This window comes from Haliaeetus albicilla, chromosome 16 (assembly GCF_947461875.1).
Source record: "Haliaeetus albicilla chromosome 16, bHalAlb1.1, whole genome shotgun sequence".
Lineage (NCBI taxonomy): Eukaryota > Metazoa > Chordata > Aves > Accipitriformes > Accipitridae > Haliaeetus > Haliaeetus albicilla.
The window spans coordinates 33,331,237-33,345,471 of record NC_091498.1 but is presented as its reverse complement, the minus strand read 5'-3'; the positions used below and the strand labels follow the sequence as shown (position 1 = coordinate 33,345,471).

Sequence of the window (14,235 nt, the reverse complement as noted above, 5' to 3'; positions counted from 1 at the left end):
AGGGTAGTCAAAGCTGTCGGTCACAAACAGGAGCTCGCCCAGCCTCCTTGGCATGTCAACAGGCAGCACAGCTCTTGGTTTGCAGCCTGAGATGGTGGCAGGACACATGGCCCAGCTGTAGGGCTCGCCGCAGCATCCTCCTGGCTCCTGGCGTGGGCTCTCACAGCACCTCTGGCCCCCCAAAAGTAAACAAGGTTTACTGTATCCGCCTCCACTGCCACCACCGAGCCACAAAAGGGGGCTGCGGGTGATGCTGGTGGCCATACATCTTCCCATGCCAGGGAGCAATGGGGAGAGCTGGAGGAGGAGGGCTTGGGCACATCACGAGTCCTCTCCTGGCCCCCACTGCCAAGCGTGCCCACGGGTTTCTCCAGCCACAAGCTTTTGCCGGAGGACCAAGGTTGGCTGGCGGCATGGCTGGGGTTGCAGCGAGGGATGAAGCGGTTTCATTTCAGGCTGCCAGCCAGGCCCCATCCCCACACCGGTGGGAGCGGCACCTGTCAAACCACAGCCATTTCCCCCAGAGAGGCAGGAAGTTCACAGGAAGGGCAGGCGGCGAGAGCCACGAGCCGTGGCTGCACCAAGGAGCCGGTGAAACACCGCGTGGCCCCGCATCTGCATGCTGCTGCAGCCTGGGTCTGGGGGCAAAAAGTCCCTTGTAGGTGCTGCCGGGCAGAGCACTAAGCAGGGCGAGCACCCGTCCACCCCAAGAAACCTTGCTGCACCCACGATGTGTCCAGCTTCTGCGCCACTGATATTTAAGCAATAAGCATCGAGCAGACTGGCTTTCAGTTTCCCCAGCATCACTCTCAATATATTAGACCAGTTCTTAACATTTTTTTTTGGGGGGAAAAAAAAAAAAAAAGCTCCACAACCATTAATGAGTTTGCACTAATTTAACCCAGCCTGAATGCCATCACCGTAAGATGGGTAAAACTCAGGGAAATGGGAATGCACCAGGATCCTGGCAGCAACAGAGCTTGGTTTGACATCGATTTGGGTCTCTCTCCATCCAAGACACATTTTTCCTTTGGCTGACACTCTTTGTAATCACAAGCTGGAGGCAGAAATCCGAAACCCAAAGTGGCTTTTGGAGTTGAGCATGGTGCATCCGTGCCAAGGTGGAGGTCTTACAAGTTCGAAATGCTTTGCAATCGGCTAAGCAGGTTTTGCTCTTGTGGGATTTGTCTTCGTGTTGCACAGGACGTGGCTGCAGTAAGGGTAGTTGGAGCTTTCCCTCTGGGATACTTCAGTTTTTGTCTGCAAACACTATTAACATCAGTGCCGTTGTGCAGGCAGGGGTTGTAGGTGGGGCAGCACCTTCTCTCGGTTTCTTTTCTCACCCTACACATTGTTATCTCCTGTGAAGTTGCTTCGGAGGCATTTTTGCAGTTTCAGTCTCAGAAAGAGTTGGGTTGTGGGGTTTTTTTTTGCTTCACTCCTGTGTACTTTTGCCTGCACCTAGCTCGGGGCCACAGAAGCGTTTCCCAGGGGGGCTCAGCCACTTCACCCCCACCCGCCTGCCATGCCTGCAGTGCCAGCCACGTTTGCCCAAGAAGGTTTTGGCACTCTGACCTGCTGGCTGGGTCCCTGCAAATGGGCTGTGTTCTGACAAAGCCGCTCATGGCTGTTAGCTTACAGCTCATTTTCATTGCCAGGAGTGTGCACATGGCTGGGAGGGGGGATTGCAGCTCCAATTCAGCCCGAATTTCACCTTCAGGGCTGCTCCTCAGCCTGCCCCTTCCCCTGGCAGCAGATCTGGTGGATCCCACTAGATTTTTTGGTCTGTTACCCATATGTCAGCCTGAGTTTTTGAAGCGTTTTGTTTGACCAAAAAGCCCGTGGTGTGACCTGGTCCTATGGCAGGACCCCGCTGCCTGTTTAAGTCCCCAGCAGAGAGCAGAGCCACCTGCACCATGTGGTGATGGGCCAGCCGACCAGAGCCTTCCCTGGAGTTGGGACACCAGGGACTGATGTTCAGCTCCGTGGCGGGATGAATTCCAAGAAGTGGCAAAGCCACCGCCAACCCTCCAGCTGGCCCAGCCTTGGCTGTTTTGGCTGACTGGCATGTCGCAGGCTGTGCAGGACTTGACAGCAGCCGAGCTGCCACAGCCGGGTGCTGAGGTCTGCATGCTTTCAGCACAACCCTCTGCTGCAGTGCGAGAAGGAAGGAGCTGGTGCTAAGAAGAAAAGAGAAGAAAAGGGGAAAATAAATAAGGTGCAGAAAGGTCATGAAGTGTGAGAACCTTGACCTGAGGGGGAAGGAACTGTGGCACCCTTTGAAAGTGAAACTGTGCCCCTACAGGAAATCGGAGCGCTTGCGCGGCTCACCGGCTTCGTTTTGTCAGTACAATGAAGGACTCCAACCATCCCTGCCAACCCATCCTGATGGCATGATGGCACTGCACAGCGGGTCCCACACAGGCTGAAGCAGCCTTGTTCCAGAGCAGGGACAGCTGCCTGGCTGTGACCCTGGTGGGACAGTGGTCCTTCTGGTGGGGACATGGATGTCCTTGTGGGGATATGCCTCTCCTGGTGAGGACACCAATCTCCTGGTAGGGACGTGGCTCTCCTGGTGGGAACATGGCTCTATTGTTGAGGATGATACTCTCCTGGTGAGGACATTGCTCTTCTGGTAGGGACACTGCTCTCCTGGTAGGTCCACTGCTTTCCTGGTGAGGACATTGCTCTGCTGGTGGAGACACTGCTTTACTGCCAGTTCCACTGCTTTCCTGGTGAGGACATCGCTGTGCTGGTGGGGACACCGCTTTCCTGGTAGTTCCACTGCTTTCCTGGTGGGGACATCGCTCTGCTGGTGGGGGCACTGCTTTCTTGGTGGGGTATGGCTCTCCTGGCAGGGACATTTTTCTCCTGGTGAGGACATAGCTCTCCCGGCAGGGACACTGCTCACGTGGTGGGACACGGCTCTAGTGAGGCTTTGGTGGCAAGCCCCTGGACTGCTGCCCTGCTGCTCCTCATGCTCATGCTGGCAGGGATGGTTTGGGCTGGGGAAGCAGGCAGGGGTACAGCAGGCAGGACCATGGTGCCTGGTTGGGGACAGCCAGCCCCACAGCCCCGGCCCCTGGGGAGTGGAGCAGGGCGGATGAGGCTGCGGGGGAGCAGGGGGCACAGCTCCCCCGGGGCAGAGACAGCATGACTGGGATGGGGCTGGGCTGTGGGGCTGGGGCAGCTCCTGACAGGATGGTTTCCCCAAACCTTGTCCCCCCATCACAGGCACAAGGGCAACGTGTTAGCTGGGTGTGGGGGCTCTCCCCATGGGGTTGCGTGGCAGCAGGAACTGCGCCCCAAGCAGAGACAGCTCCCAGGGCACTGCTGGGTTGCTGCTGCTCCGGGCCCTGGAAGACCTCTCCGAGCTGGACTTTAAAAAATTTCGGGATGCGCTGGCACATGGAGACCTGCAGGGCAGGACCTGCATTCCCTGGGGGCGGCTGGAGAAGGCCGACTGGACAGATACAAAGAACCTCATGTTGGATTTCTACGGTGGGGAGGACGCCCTGGATGTGGCGATAGCCGTCTTTGAGCGCATCCAGCTCTGCAATGCTGCTGCCCTGCTCCGGGAAAGCAGAGAGAAAGGTGGGAAGGCTGAGCGGCTCCCCAGCGAGTACAGAATCCTGTGGGGTCCCAGGCACCATGTCCTGGGGGTTGTGTCTGCAAGAGCCCATGTTTGGAGCCATGAGGATGCTACGGAAAGGGTGGTGGGTTGGGGGTCCCTGTGGTAGGCTGCAGGGGGCTCCTCCAGGGATGAAGTGATGGAAGAGGCTTTGGGGGTGTTGGGTGCTCAGTGATGCTGCCCACTAACACCACTTTCTCTTCCAGCCCTGGGGCCTGCTGCTCTGTGGGGTTCATCATCATCAGGTAGGTGCCAGCAGGGAGAAGCGCGGGGGGCTCTGCCGCCGCTCGCCCCACACTCCGCAGACGTGTGAGGTGGCCTCCTGCCTTTCCAGATTACCAGAGGAATTACAAAAAAGCCATACGCCAGGCATACAGCCGCATAAAGGACCAAAATGCCCGGATGGGTGATGACGTGAGCCTGAACACCAGGTACTCAAAGCTGGTGATCATCAACAAGCACCGTGACGAAGAGCAACGGGAGCATGAGATCATGGCCATGGGACGGAGGCATGCAGAGATCATGAAAGAGCAAGCCAGTTCCTCCATCGCTGTCAGCGACCTCTTCAAGCCCGGCCCCGATGGCTGGACCCCCAAGGTGGTTGTGCTCCTGGGAGCCGCAGGTGTGGGCAAGACAATGACAGCCAGGAAGATCATGCTGGACTGGGCGTCCAACAAGATGTTTGTGGAGTTTGACTACGTCTTCTACATCCACTGCCGGGAGGGCAATCTCCTCACCAGCCCAGCCAGCGTGGCCAACCTCATCACCCAGTGCTATCCTGGCAGCTCTCCGCCACTTGACGAGATACTGAGGCAGCAAGAGAGGCTCCTCTTTGTTATCGATGGCTTTGACGAGTTCCGCTTTTCCTTTGACCTGCCCAAGTCCGAGCTGTGCTTCCAGCCCCAGGAGGAGAGGCCAGTGGAAATCATCCTGAGCAGCCTTTTCCGCAGGATGCTCCTGCCCGAGTGCTCCCTGCTCATCACCACGAGGCCTGCTGCCCTGCAGAAACTGGGCAAGTGCCTGGAGTGTGAGCGCTATGCCGAAATCCTGGGGTTTTCGGAGGCAGAGAGGAAGGAGTATTTCCACAAGTTTTTTGATAATGCGGAGCAGGCAGCTGCCGCCTTCCAGTTCGTCAGAGGGAACGAGACACTTTTCACCATGTGCCTGGTGCCCATCGTGTGCTGGATCGTCTGCACTGTCATGAAGCAGCAGCTTGGCCGCACCGGGGGTCTCGCCCAAAGCCTGAAGACAACGACAAGGATCTACATCCTTTACCTTTCTGCCCTGCTCCGGTCTCTGAGCAGCCAGCTGAAGCAAGGCATGCCCAGGGTGCTCAGAAAGCTGTGCTGCCTGGCAGCTGATGGCATCTGGAAGCAGAAGGTCCTCTTTGAGGAGAAGGAGGTGCAGGGCTATGCACTGGACCAGCTAGAAGCCCTCCCGCTCCTCCTCAACGAGCATCTCTTCCAGAAGGACATCTCCTGCGTCAGCACCTACAGCTTCATCCACCTCAGCTTCCAGGAGTTTTTTGCAGCGCTGTTCTACCTGCTAGAAGATGAAGGGGAGGCACAGGACCTCCCCGCTGGTCCCAGCAGGGATGTGAAGGAGCTGCTGGAGAGCTACGGCAACTCCAGGAACTACTTCATGCTAACCGTGCGGTTCCTCTTCGGGCTCTTAAATGAGGAACACAGGAGGGAGCTGGAGGAGGAGATGGGGTGTAAAATCACACCAAGGATTACACAGGAATTACTGGCATGGCTTCAAAACAGCCAGAAAACAGCCCTAGCTCTTCTGATGCAGGAGACGGCGGTGATCCGTGAGCTGGAGGTCTGCCACTGTCTGTATGAGCTCCAGGACAAGCGTTTTGTGGCGGCTGCCTTGGATCCTTTCACGGGCGTGTACCTACGAGGGCTCAACCTTAACCGCTTTGATCAGCTGGTCCTTTCCTTCAGCATAAAACACTTCCCCAAGCTGGAGTCGCTTGACCTGGGGCACTGCTCCTTTCTGTGGGATGACCCCGAGGACTCTGTGGGCCCACAGCCGGCCAAGCAGGCATATCGGTGCGTAAGGTCCCAAGCCGCAAAGTGGCGAATCCCTTAGAACCGAAAGAGCTGTGATGACTCTGCGGAGGAGCCTGCAGCAAGGCTGGTCCTCCCGCCATGCCAGGCACATTGGCAAGGGGCTACAGGTGTGACCTAGGGACACAGCTGGCGGCCAAGGAGCATACTGGAGTAGGGACAGAAATGGGAATAGTTTAGGACTAGGACTAGGACTAGGAGTAGGATAGAATAGAATAGAACAGAACAGAACAGGAATAGAATAGGATAGGATAGGAACAGGGATAGGATAGGAATAGGATAGGAATGGGAATAGAATAGGAAAGGAATTGACTAGGATAGGAATAGACTAGGAGTAGGAGAGGAATAGGAATAGGATGCATCTCTTCTTTCTTTTCAGGGAAAAACAGCAAGAGGAGGGGAAGCAGTCACCCATCCACCTGCTTTGTCAAGCATTGGAAAAATCAGGCTGTAAATTAAAGATGTTAAGGTATATTGCTCCTCTCAGCCGGGTGAAATGGGAAAACAAGTAAACCACAGCCAGCCCAGCTGGGTCTCCTTGCTGCATGGGGAGGATGACTACGTGCCGCCACGGCTCACTGCACGGTGGGATGGGCTGCTGTCCTGCTCCTGGGAGGCCATCTGTGAAGACCAGTCCAGTTTGTGGATGTCATCAGTGGTGGCTATCTCAGCAAGGGGTTGGTTGGTGTGTCTATGCAGCAGGGCAGCTGTGCCAAGCCCCGTGGCTCCTCTCTGCGTCTCTCCTGCAGGTTTGATCGGTGTCAGCTCACAAGTGCCTGCTGCGCGGCTCTGGCCTCCGTTCTCGGCGTCAATCCCACCCTGACGGAGCTGGACCTGGCTGGGAACGAAGACCTGAGGGACAGTGGTGTGAAGCTGCTGTGTGAGGGGCTGAGACGCGGCGCCTGCCAGCTACAGACAATGCGGTAAGGGACGTTGTGAGCTCCAGCAGGCTGCAGGACCATTTGTCTCTTCTCTTTGTGAGCCTGGAAGAGGGAGAAAAAAAGAAAAAAGAAATGAGAAAGGCCTATTTATCAATGCTGCTGTTGCCAAAGATAGCTTGAGGCATTGCAGACCTACTTGTTGCAGGGGCCTGACCTTTATTATTGCCTTTTCCATCAATATAATTTAGTTCCACATTTTTAAATGAATGAGTCTCTGCTAGGACGCTGCAGGAAAGTAAGGGAGAGAGCTGATTTTCAGTGCCGAGGCCAGATGGAGAAGTTAGAGGAGAGCTCTGTGCTACTGTGCCTGCTGTTTGTTTGTCTGTGGGTGTCTGTGCACACCAGACACCTTCTCCCTGGGCTCTTGCCCTGCAGCCGCAGGTGTTTTCAGGTCCCTGTGTGCCCAGGCAGGGACAGGGCTGGCCACGCATCATGCAGAAACGTAATTGCAGAAGTGGATTCACTCCAGAGACCGTTTCTGGGAAGGGGATGAACCACCCCTTAGTGGTGTCTGCGTTTTCCCCTCCTTTTTTTTTTTTTTTGGTGTTTCCATTTCCCCCTGGTATAGATTCAGCCTGGACAATAAGATTTGAAAGAGGGAATCTCTCTGAAACTTCAAAAGTGAGGAAGGTTAATCTCACTCATTCAAGCAATATTAATTGTTTGCCCCCAGACCTTTACTCCCTGGTCAAGTGGACACTGTGTGGTTGCCTTACCTGTCCATTCCCACACTCCAGCACAGCGGCATTGCTGCCGGGTACTGTCTCGTGGCTGCACTTTGGCATTTTTGTCCCTTAGAGTCTGCAGATTCGGGTTCTGTTTTGCACTCCGGAGAATGTTTGAGCTGCTCTCAGCCTCACTGCACCCAGGGATGCCAAACAAGGAAACACCAGTGAACACCAGTACAGGCACACCAGCTTTGGGAGAGGGATGGGGAGAGGGCGGTGAGATGCTCCCCTCTCTTTTCCAACACAGTGTCCCCAAAGCCGCTGCAGGAGCTACATGCATGCCTGGACCAAGGCAGGGGACACTGGCCAGGTCTCCTCTGACCTGGGGCGATGGAAAGGAGGGCCGAAGCGCTAGCGGGCGGGCAGCCTCACCGCCGTCTCTCCCTCAGGTTGGGCTGCTGCAACCTCACGGCCACCGGCTGCAAGGACCTCGCTGCCGTGCTGGGCACCATGTCCAGCCTGGCGCAGCTGGACCTGAGCGACAATCCCTTGGAGGACAGTGGCATGCGGGAGCTGTGCGGGGCACTAGCAGGACCCAGCTGCAGCATGCAAAAGCTCTGGTAATGGGCGTTGGGCTGGTGGGTCCTGCTTTGTTCCTGGTGGACGCCTTTTGGGGGGGGTCACTGTGGCCGGGTGTGCAGGGTGCTGCTCTGCCCCTGCTGCGCCACGTCGCTCCCCCTGAGCACTGCTAATTAAACAGCCTGACCACAACCCTGGGCTCAAAAAGCAGCGGGTGATTTTCAGAGAGAAGTGGCTGCCAGGGGGTTGAGACCAGCTTAGCCTCGGTACTGTCCCCCGTGCAGGCTGTGGCAGTGCCGGCTGACAGAGGCGAGCTGCGGGGCTCTTGCTGCGGTGCTCGCTGCCAGCCCCAGCCTGATGGAGCTGCACCTGGGGGCCAACGAGCTGGGGGACGGAGGTGTGCGGCAGCTGTGTGAGGGCCTGCAGGATCCTGCCTGCCGGCTGCAGATGCTGAGGTGAGGGGTTCCCAGGGGGGACATCGCTGGGTGGGCACCAGGACCCTCTACAAGCGGGATGTCTGCAAGTCAAAAATAGAAAGCGATTGCTGTCTAGCGCTCAGAGGATGTAATGCGCTTCTGGGCTGTGCAGCACCACGCTGGCTGCCCTCCTAAGACCTGCAGGGCAAAGGTGATGTGTCATCTTTCACCAGGGCCACCACCACTGAGACAGCTCTGGTTTTCTCATCTGCTTTTAAACTTGAGCTTCTTACCTACTTTTCCCCTGGAGCTACAAATGAGCTGCATCTCAGCCATCCTGTGAGCACAGGTAGCAGAAAGCCAGGCAGGAGAACAGGCTGCAGAGGGGCCGCACAGCAAGAGTGGTAAAATTGGAGTTGGTGGCATTTCCCAGGGCTCGGGCAACATCCCCCCACCTGCACAGACCCCCTGGGAAAAGGAGTCTGAGCTGGGCTGGTGGAGGCACTGAAGGCAGGGTAGCTAACTGGGGGTGGTGAGCAGCACCTTTGCTTTGAACTGTGTTGGGGCCAGAGAGGAAGGAGATGGGTGATGCAGCTCTTCAGTCCGGCAGCGGTTTTACACTCCTGAGCTCCAGTAGTGATGCTGAGCCAAGGGGAGGGGGGTGTAGTGCCCCTGGATAGGAGATGTGGCGCTGCTGGGGCAGGTGGCAGCTTCTAGGTCCTGAAGGACCTGAGAAACCCCTCACCACTAGCCAGTGCCTTCAGGGTGGCTGCTCACACCTGTAAGTACAAGAGTCAAAGAGGAAAAAAACCTACAAGATTTGGGAGGAAATACAGAAGCGAGGTACCTTGTGAGCAGGGCCAGTTTTTCTCTGTTGAGATATTCTCCTCCCTGTCAGCCCTGGGGCAAAGGTGCCGTCAGTGTGGATGGGTGCAGTGGGCACTGTCCCCACAGATCAGTGGGCAGCTGGGCTGATGGGCTGCCAGAGCAGCCATGACGATGCCCCTCTCCTCTGCCTGTCCCCCGTGCAGGCTGTGGCAGTGCCGGCTGACAGAGGCGAGCTGCGGGGCTCTTGCTGCGGTGCTCGCTGCCAGCCCCAGCCTGATGGAGCTGCACCTGGGGGCCAACGAGCTGGGGGACAGAGGTGTGCGGCAGTTGTGTGAGGGCCTGCAGGATCCTGCCTGCCGGCTGCAGATGCTGAGGTGAGGGGCTCCTGGGGGCTGCTGGGGCTGGGAAGATGCTCTCTGCAGGGATCTGCCACTCACCTGTGCTCCCCTGATGAGTCTCCCTGTGGCTGGTCACCATCCCTTGCCAGGGCAGTTTGAACACCTTCAGGTGGGTGCCAAGAGCTTCAATAGGCAGGGTGCTAACAGCTTAAAAATATAAAATTATTTCTTTATTAGCTATATGAGATTATTTATCATCACCCAGATGAGATGACTAGGATTTAAAGCTCTCCCAGGCAAAGCAGCAGTATGCTAACTGCCCCAGCTGCAGCTATTCCATCCACCAGCACACTTCAGGTGCACGTATATAGTCGTTTCCTCCTTAAAGACCACCCCAATCCTATTCTGTGGTTGTGAGAAACAATCAAGGGGTACCCCAGTCAAGAGGAAGCCCAGTCCTGCCTGTGCCCATATGAAAGGATGTTCCCAGACACCTCACAAGATGCCCAGAGGAAGGCTTTGGAGAAAGTCCTCCCTGGAAGCTATTTCCAGGCATCCAGAGGACCTGGGCTGGCTGACTAGGCAGCACAGGCAAGGTTTCTGGCTGTGAAGGACTGTGCATGAAATGTCCAAATGTCTCCTTTCTCCAAACACCTCCCTGGCAGTCTGTGGCAGTGCCAACTCACCGGCGCCTGCTGCGAGGACCTCTGCGCCGTGCTCAGCACCAGCCGGAGCTTGGAGCATCTGGACCTGAGTGAGAATGACCTGGGAGATGGCTGTGTGCAGCTGCTGTGCGAGATGCTCAGGCATCCCACCAGCTTCTTGCAGAGACTTTGGTAAGGGACTTTCGGCTCCTCTGGGCATTGCCCTGGCTGTAGTGCTCCTCCAGCCACGGGGCTGCTCCCCGCGGGAACTGGGACGGACCAAGCATGACGTGAGCCTCCTCATGCCACAGCTCCCAGCCTGTCCTGCGAGGTGGGAGTGTGTTTTCTGTGAAGCTATGGCTGCTCCTGGTGCCCTTCTCTGAAGGCGTCCTGGGATGGCAAGGTGCTGGGTGGCTCCATCTGGAGAGCACCGCATGGCAGCCGGACCTGGCTCTGCCTCCTGCCAGCTAGCAGGCAGCTGCCCTGCCGCCCCCCCCAGCTCTACCAGCTGCTCACTTCTGGAATTAGCGTGATGAGACCTACTGCCTTCCTAAAGCAGCCGGTGATGTCTCAGGACACACTACTAATGCACAAAACTGGGGGGGATGACGTGTTTCATCAGCCCCAAAGCAGGCAGCAGAGATGGATGCTCCATGTGACGGCACCTTTCCTGCCCTGAGACTGGCCCTCCTGATGTCAACTCCTTGCCCAGTGTGGTGGGCAGAGGCAATGCAGGGGTTGCCTTGACCCAGCTAAGTAAATGCTGCGACCATGGAGCCCAACTCTGGCTGCCACGGCAGGACCCTGGGGGGTGCCCAGTGCCTCGGTGGAGCTGTGGTTACCCAATGGAGAGAGCTCCATGGACCAGCCCTAGCCTCAGTCTCCCCCATGCTCTCTGCTTGCTGAAGCAGAAAAAGCTGGCTAGGACAGGGGCCAGACAACACCAGAACCCCCCCCACACACTGGTTGCTTTTTGTCTTTTTTGGCTGTGCAAAATCATGGCCAACAGTCAATAGCGTGGGTGGATTTAACCTCTTTCCTTCTCCTCTCCAAAGGCTGAAGAAATCTGGATTAAACGAAGAGACGTTACAGAAGCTGGCTGCTCTCAAAGACATAAACCCCAACCTGAATATACAATATGTCTGACAAGCAGGACTCGTTCCAGCGAGGGGCTCTGCTCTGGCAGCTTACTGACAGAGCTTGCACATGCGTTAAGAGGGGATGAGGGGTCTGGGAGATGTTTCCTCTATTTATGAGAGGTCCTTTTAGTGCTGAAAGCACCTTCCAACAGGAATGGCCGGGCTCTGGTTGACCTTCCTGAGGAGTGCAGGAATTACCACCCGGAGCTGAGATGTGTTCGTGCATTACAGGTCCAGAGAGAACCTGCTCCAAGGTCCTCGGTGGGTGGGAAGGAGCAGGGCTGAGGCTGTGGGAAACCGGCATGAGGCAATGGATGAACCTGAAACTTCAGTGTTTTGTCCCCACTGCTGGGAGTGCCCAAAACACACCTTGGCTGCAGAGATTTTTATTCACTACCCATGGTTCATTCACTGTGATTTGTGTATTGATGAGGGTTTCTGTATTTCTGCCTGATCCTGTACTTTCCAAGAAGGCTTTCTCCCTCTCCTTTTTGGCCATATTGTGAAGAATGCTTGTGTTATACCCATGTGAAATAAAGATCACCTCCCAGAAATCTCTTCATGCTGTGACGTTTCCATTTGTTCCTGTTTCCACAGCAATGCCCCAGGACCTCCCCCAGGGTCCAGGCAGTCCCCAGGGATGCTGTCCAGGCCCATGGTCTGGTTTCTCTCCCGTTATTGGGAGCACCACTATGCAGCCGAGCAGAGAGTTGGATTAACAAAGCACAAATCTGTTTAAACTTCCCGGTCACTCTGAGGACGAGCACAGCTCTCACCATGGGTAAGAATGATACTTCTTTTCCTACCCCATGACCCAGTTCTGGCTCTCAGCCCCAATCCTGAGCTCCAGATCCCCATGTCTGCTGAGGTGGCACCTGGGACCACACTCTGACCCCAGAGCCTGGTCCCGCTCAGCCCTTGTCAGAGCCCTGCAGGCAGTAGGACCAGCAGCTCTCCTCCCCAGGAACCAGGAATACAGAGAAGGAGAGGTGACAGTGCCAGCTCCCACCCTCCAGCCAGTGGCACCAGCCTGATGCCCGAACTGGGGCTGGACAGGGGACCAGACCTCCCAGGTCCCTTCACAGCCTGGCAGGGCTCTGCCGACTTCTTGCCCCAGCCAATTTCACATCCTCCAAAATTGCTTTGTGGCTTTTGTTGATTGCCTGTCCTGGAAATGCTCTGGCAATAGCTGGCAGTTTCGGCAGGGGCCCTCCTGGGAACTTCCTTCTCATCACCAGAACATCAAGCCTGTGGTTGATGGGTGCTTCTTGCACCAGTGTGGGGCTGAAACAAAACCTATTTGTCCCCAAGCATGATGCTGACTGACTGCCCCCATTGCCTCCTGCCAGTAAAACCTTGATCCTCCTGCAGCCAGGCACCTCTAGCCAGCTCCAGATGAAAGCCTGACCTCCAGGTCCCATCCTCTGCCAGGTCCAGAAATCATTGCCTCCTTCCTTGGCGACGTCTAACAAGGTAATTTGAGGATTATCATGAGGGACAGATGCCAGCTGGCAGGGAACAGCCAGAGTGTGCTCAGGGGAGCCTGAGGACACCAGGGGAGCCTGAAATAGCCCAAGAGAGCCTGGAGAAATGGGCAACACAAGAGCATCCCAGTCTGCAGAGATTAAGAAAGCTCAGAGGTACCACAGCCACCCTGAAAGCACCTGAGAAAGCAACTAGTGAGAAAAGTCAAGAGAGTCCAAGAAAACTCAGAGAAACTGGGGAAAAAACCTCCAGGGAGATCCCAAGAGAGCTCAAGTGATGCTAAGAGAGCCCCAGAGAGACCAGGAAAGCCCAGGTGAATCCAAGAGAGCCCCAGAGACCCAAACCAAGGGAGCCCAGAGCACCCAGGAAAGTGCAGAGCATCCCAAGAGGGCTGGACAACAAAAACCCCTGGCAAATCCAAGAAAGGCAAATTGAGGGTGTTGCTGCATAGGCTGAAATCAGCTCTGCAGCACCCTGTGTGAGAGGAAGGAGTGGGGTGCAGCTGGGCTGGGATGGACGCAGCAGGGAGCAGGAGAGAAGTGGCAATGCACCGAGGTAACCACCAGAGCTGTGGGACCAGCAGGACCCTTCGAGTGCTGCTGCCCTGAGGAGAGCACTGTCAGTGCCCTCAAAATGTAGTGCACTGATGAGGAGGTAGCAGGAGCACTCCCCATGGGTACAGCGGTGATTGCATCTGAGCATGTCTCCCCTCCAACAGGCTCAGCCTCTTTCAGTAAAAAACAAGTCAAATGTGTCTTATACCTTGTGAGTTATTCTTTTGGGTAACACCACTGAGAGAGGCTGCAAGACCCAAGGGACACTGAAATCCTGGAAGAATCTGAGAGCCCAAAAGACACAGCGATAAACCCAGAGAGATCAGGGGGACCCAAGAGAGATGAGCCAGAAGAGCAAGAGTCACTGAGAGCCCCACAGACATCCAGTGGGACAATGAGGGAGCCCAGGATGAACAGAAAAGCTGGGGGGACCCAGGAGTTGGGAGGCAATCCAGCAGCCAGGACAGAGCTCCTGGTGAGCAGCTTTAAACAGCATTCAGCTGCTGTAGAGCTCTGCTCACACACTCTGAGCTGCTCTGTGCCTCTGCAAAGCTGATCTCAACCACTGTTACCAGCTCTAAAGACCCATCAAAAGCTCTAACTGCTTGCAAGACTCTTCAACTGAGATACTTGCAAACTCTTCTAAACTACTCAAAACTCTCCAAGCCTGTCATAAAGCTTCATAAAACCACTCTGACCAGCTTGAAACCTCCTCTGAATGGAGGCAAGCAGCCCTAGAGAGCTCTGAACAGGTCCATGGCCACATTTCTGTGTTTGCTCTTGGCAGCCTGCACCTGAAGGTCAGAGGGAAGGATACCTTAATGGCACAAGCCCAGTGCTGGGGACAGCATAAGGCTGCACCAGCTAGGGACAGGGACCCTCCTCCTCATTGCAGCAGGCTCACAGCTCTGCTCATGCAGAGAAAGTGAATAGCCCC

The 14,235-nt window shown here is 56.0% G+C and overlaps 1 protein-coding gene across 1 annotated transcript; it reads left to right on the top strand.

Annotated features, from left to right (window-relative positions):
- Positions 1-3,275: 3,275 nt before the first annotated feature.
- Positions 3,276-11,804, top strand: NLRP6 (NLR family pyrin domain containing 6). Its single transcript, XM_069804541.1, has 10 exons — positions 3,276-3,594; positions 3,838-3,876; positions 3,966-5,688; positions 6,086-6,175; positions 6,456-6,629; positions 7,765-7,935; positions 8,179-8,349; positions 9,342-9,512; positions 10,142-10,312; positions 11,176-11,804. The coding sequence occupies exons 1-10, from the start codon at positions 3,276-3,278 to the stop codon at positions 11,264-11,266; spliced, it is 3,120 nt and encodes a 1,039-aa protein (XP_069660642.1). The 3' UTR covers positions 11,267-11,804.
- Positions 11,805-14,235: the final 2,431 nt, after the last annotated feature.

Bases quoted from the DNA above. Each gene is read 5' to 3' on its own strand.
- NLRP6 (XM_069804541.1), top strand. From the start codon at position 3,276: ATGGGGTTGCGTGGCAGCAGGAACTGCGCCCCAAGCAGAGACAGCTCC. The intron at 3,595-3,837 runs GTGGGAAGGCTG...TTTCTCTTCCAG, and splicing joins CCGGGAAAGCAGAGAGAAAG to CCCTGGGGCCTGCTGCTCTG. The intron at 6,176-6,455 runs GTATATTGCTCC...TCTCTCCTGCAG, and splicing joins TGTAAATTAAAGATGTTAAG to GTTTGATCGGTGTCAGCTCA.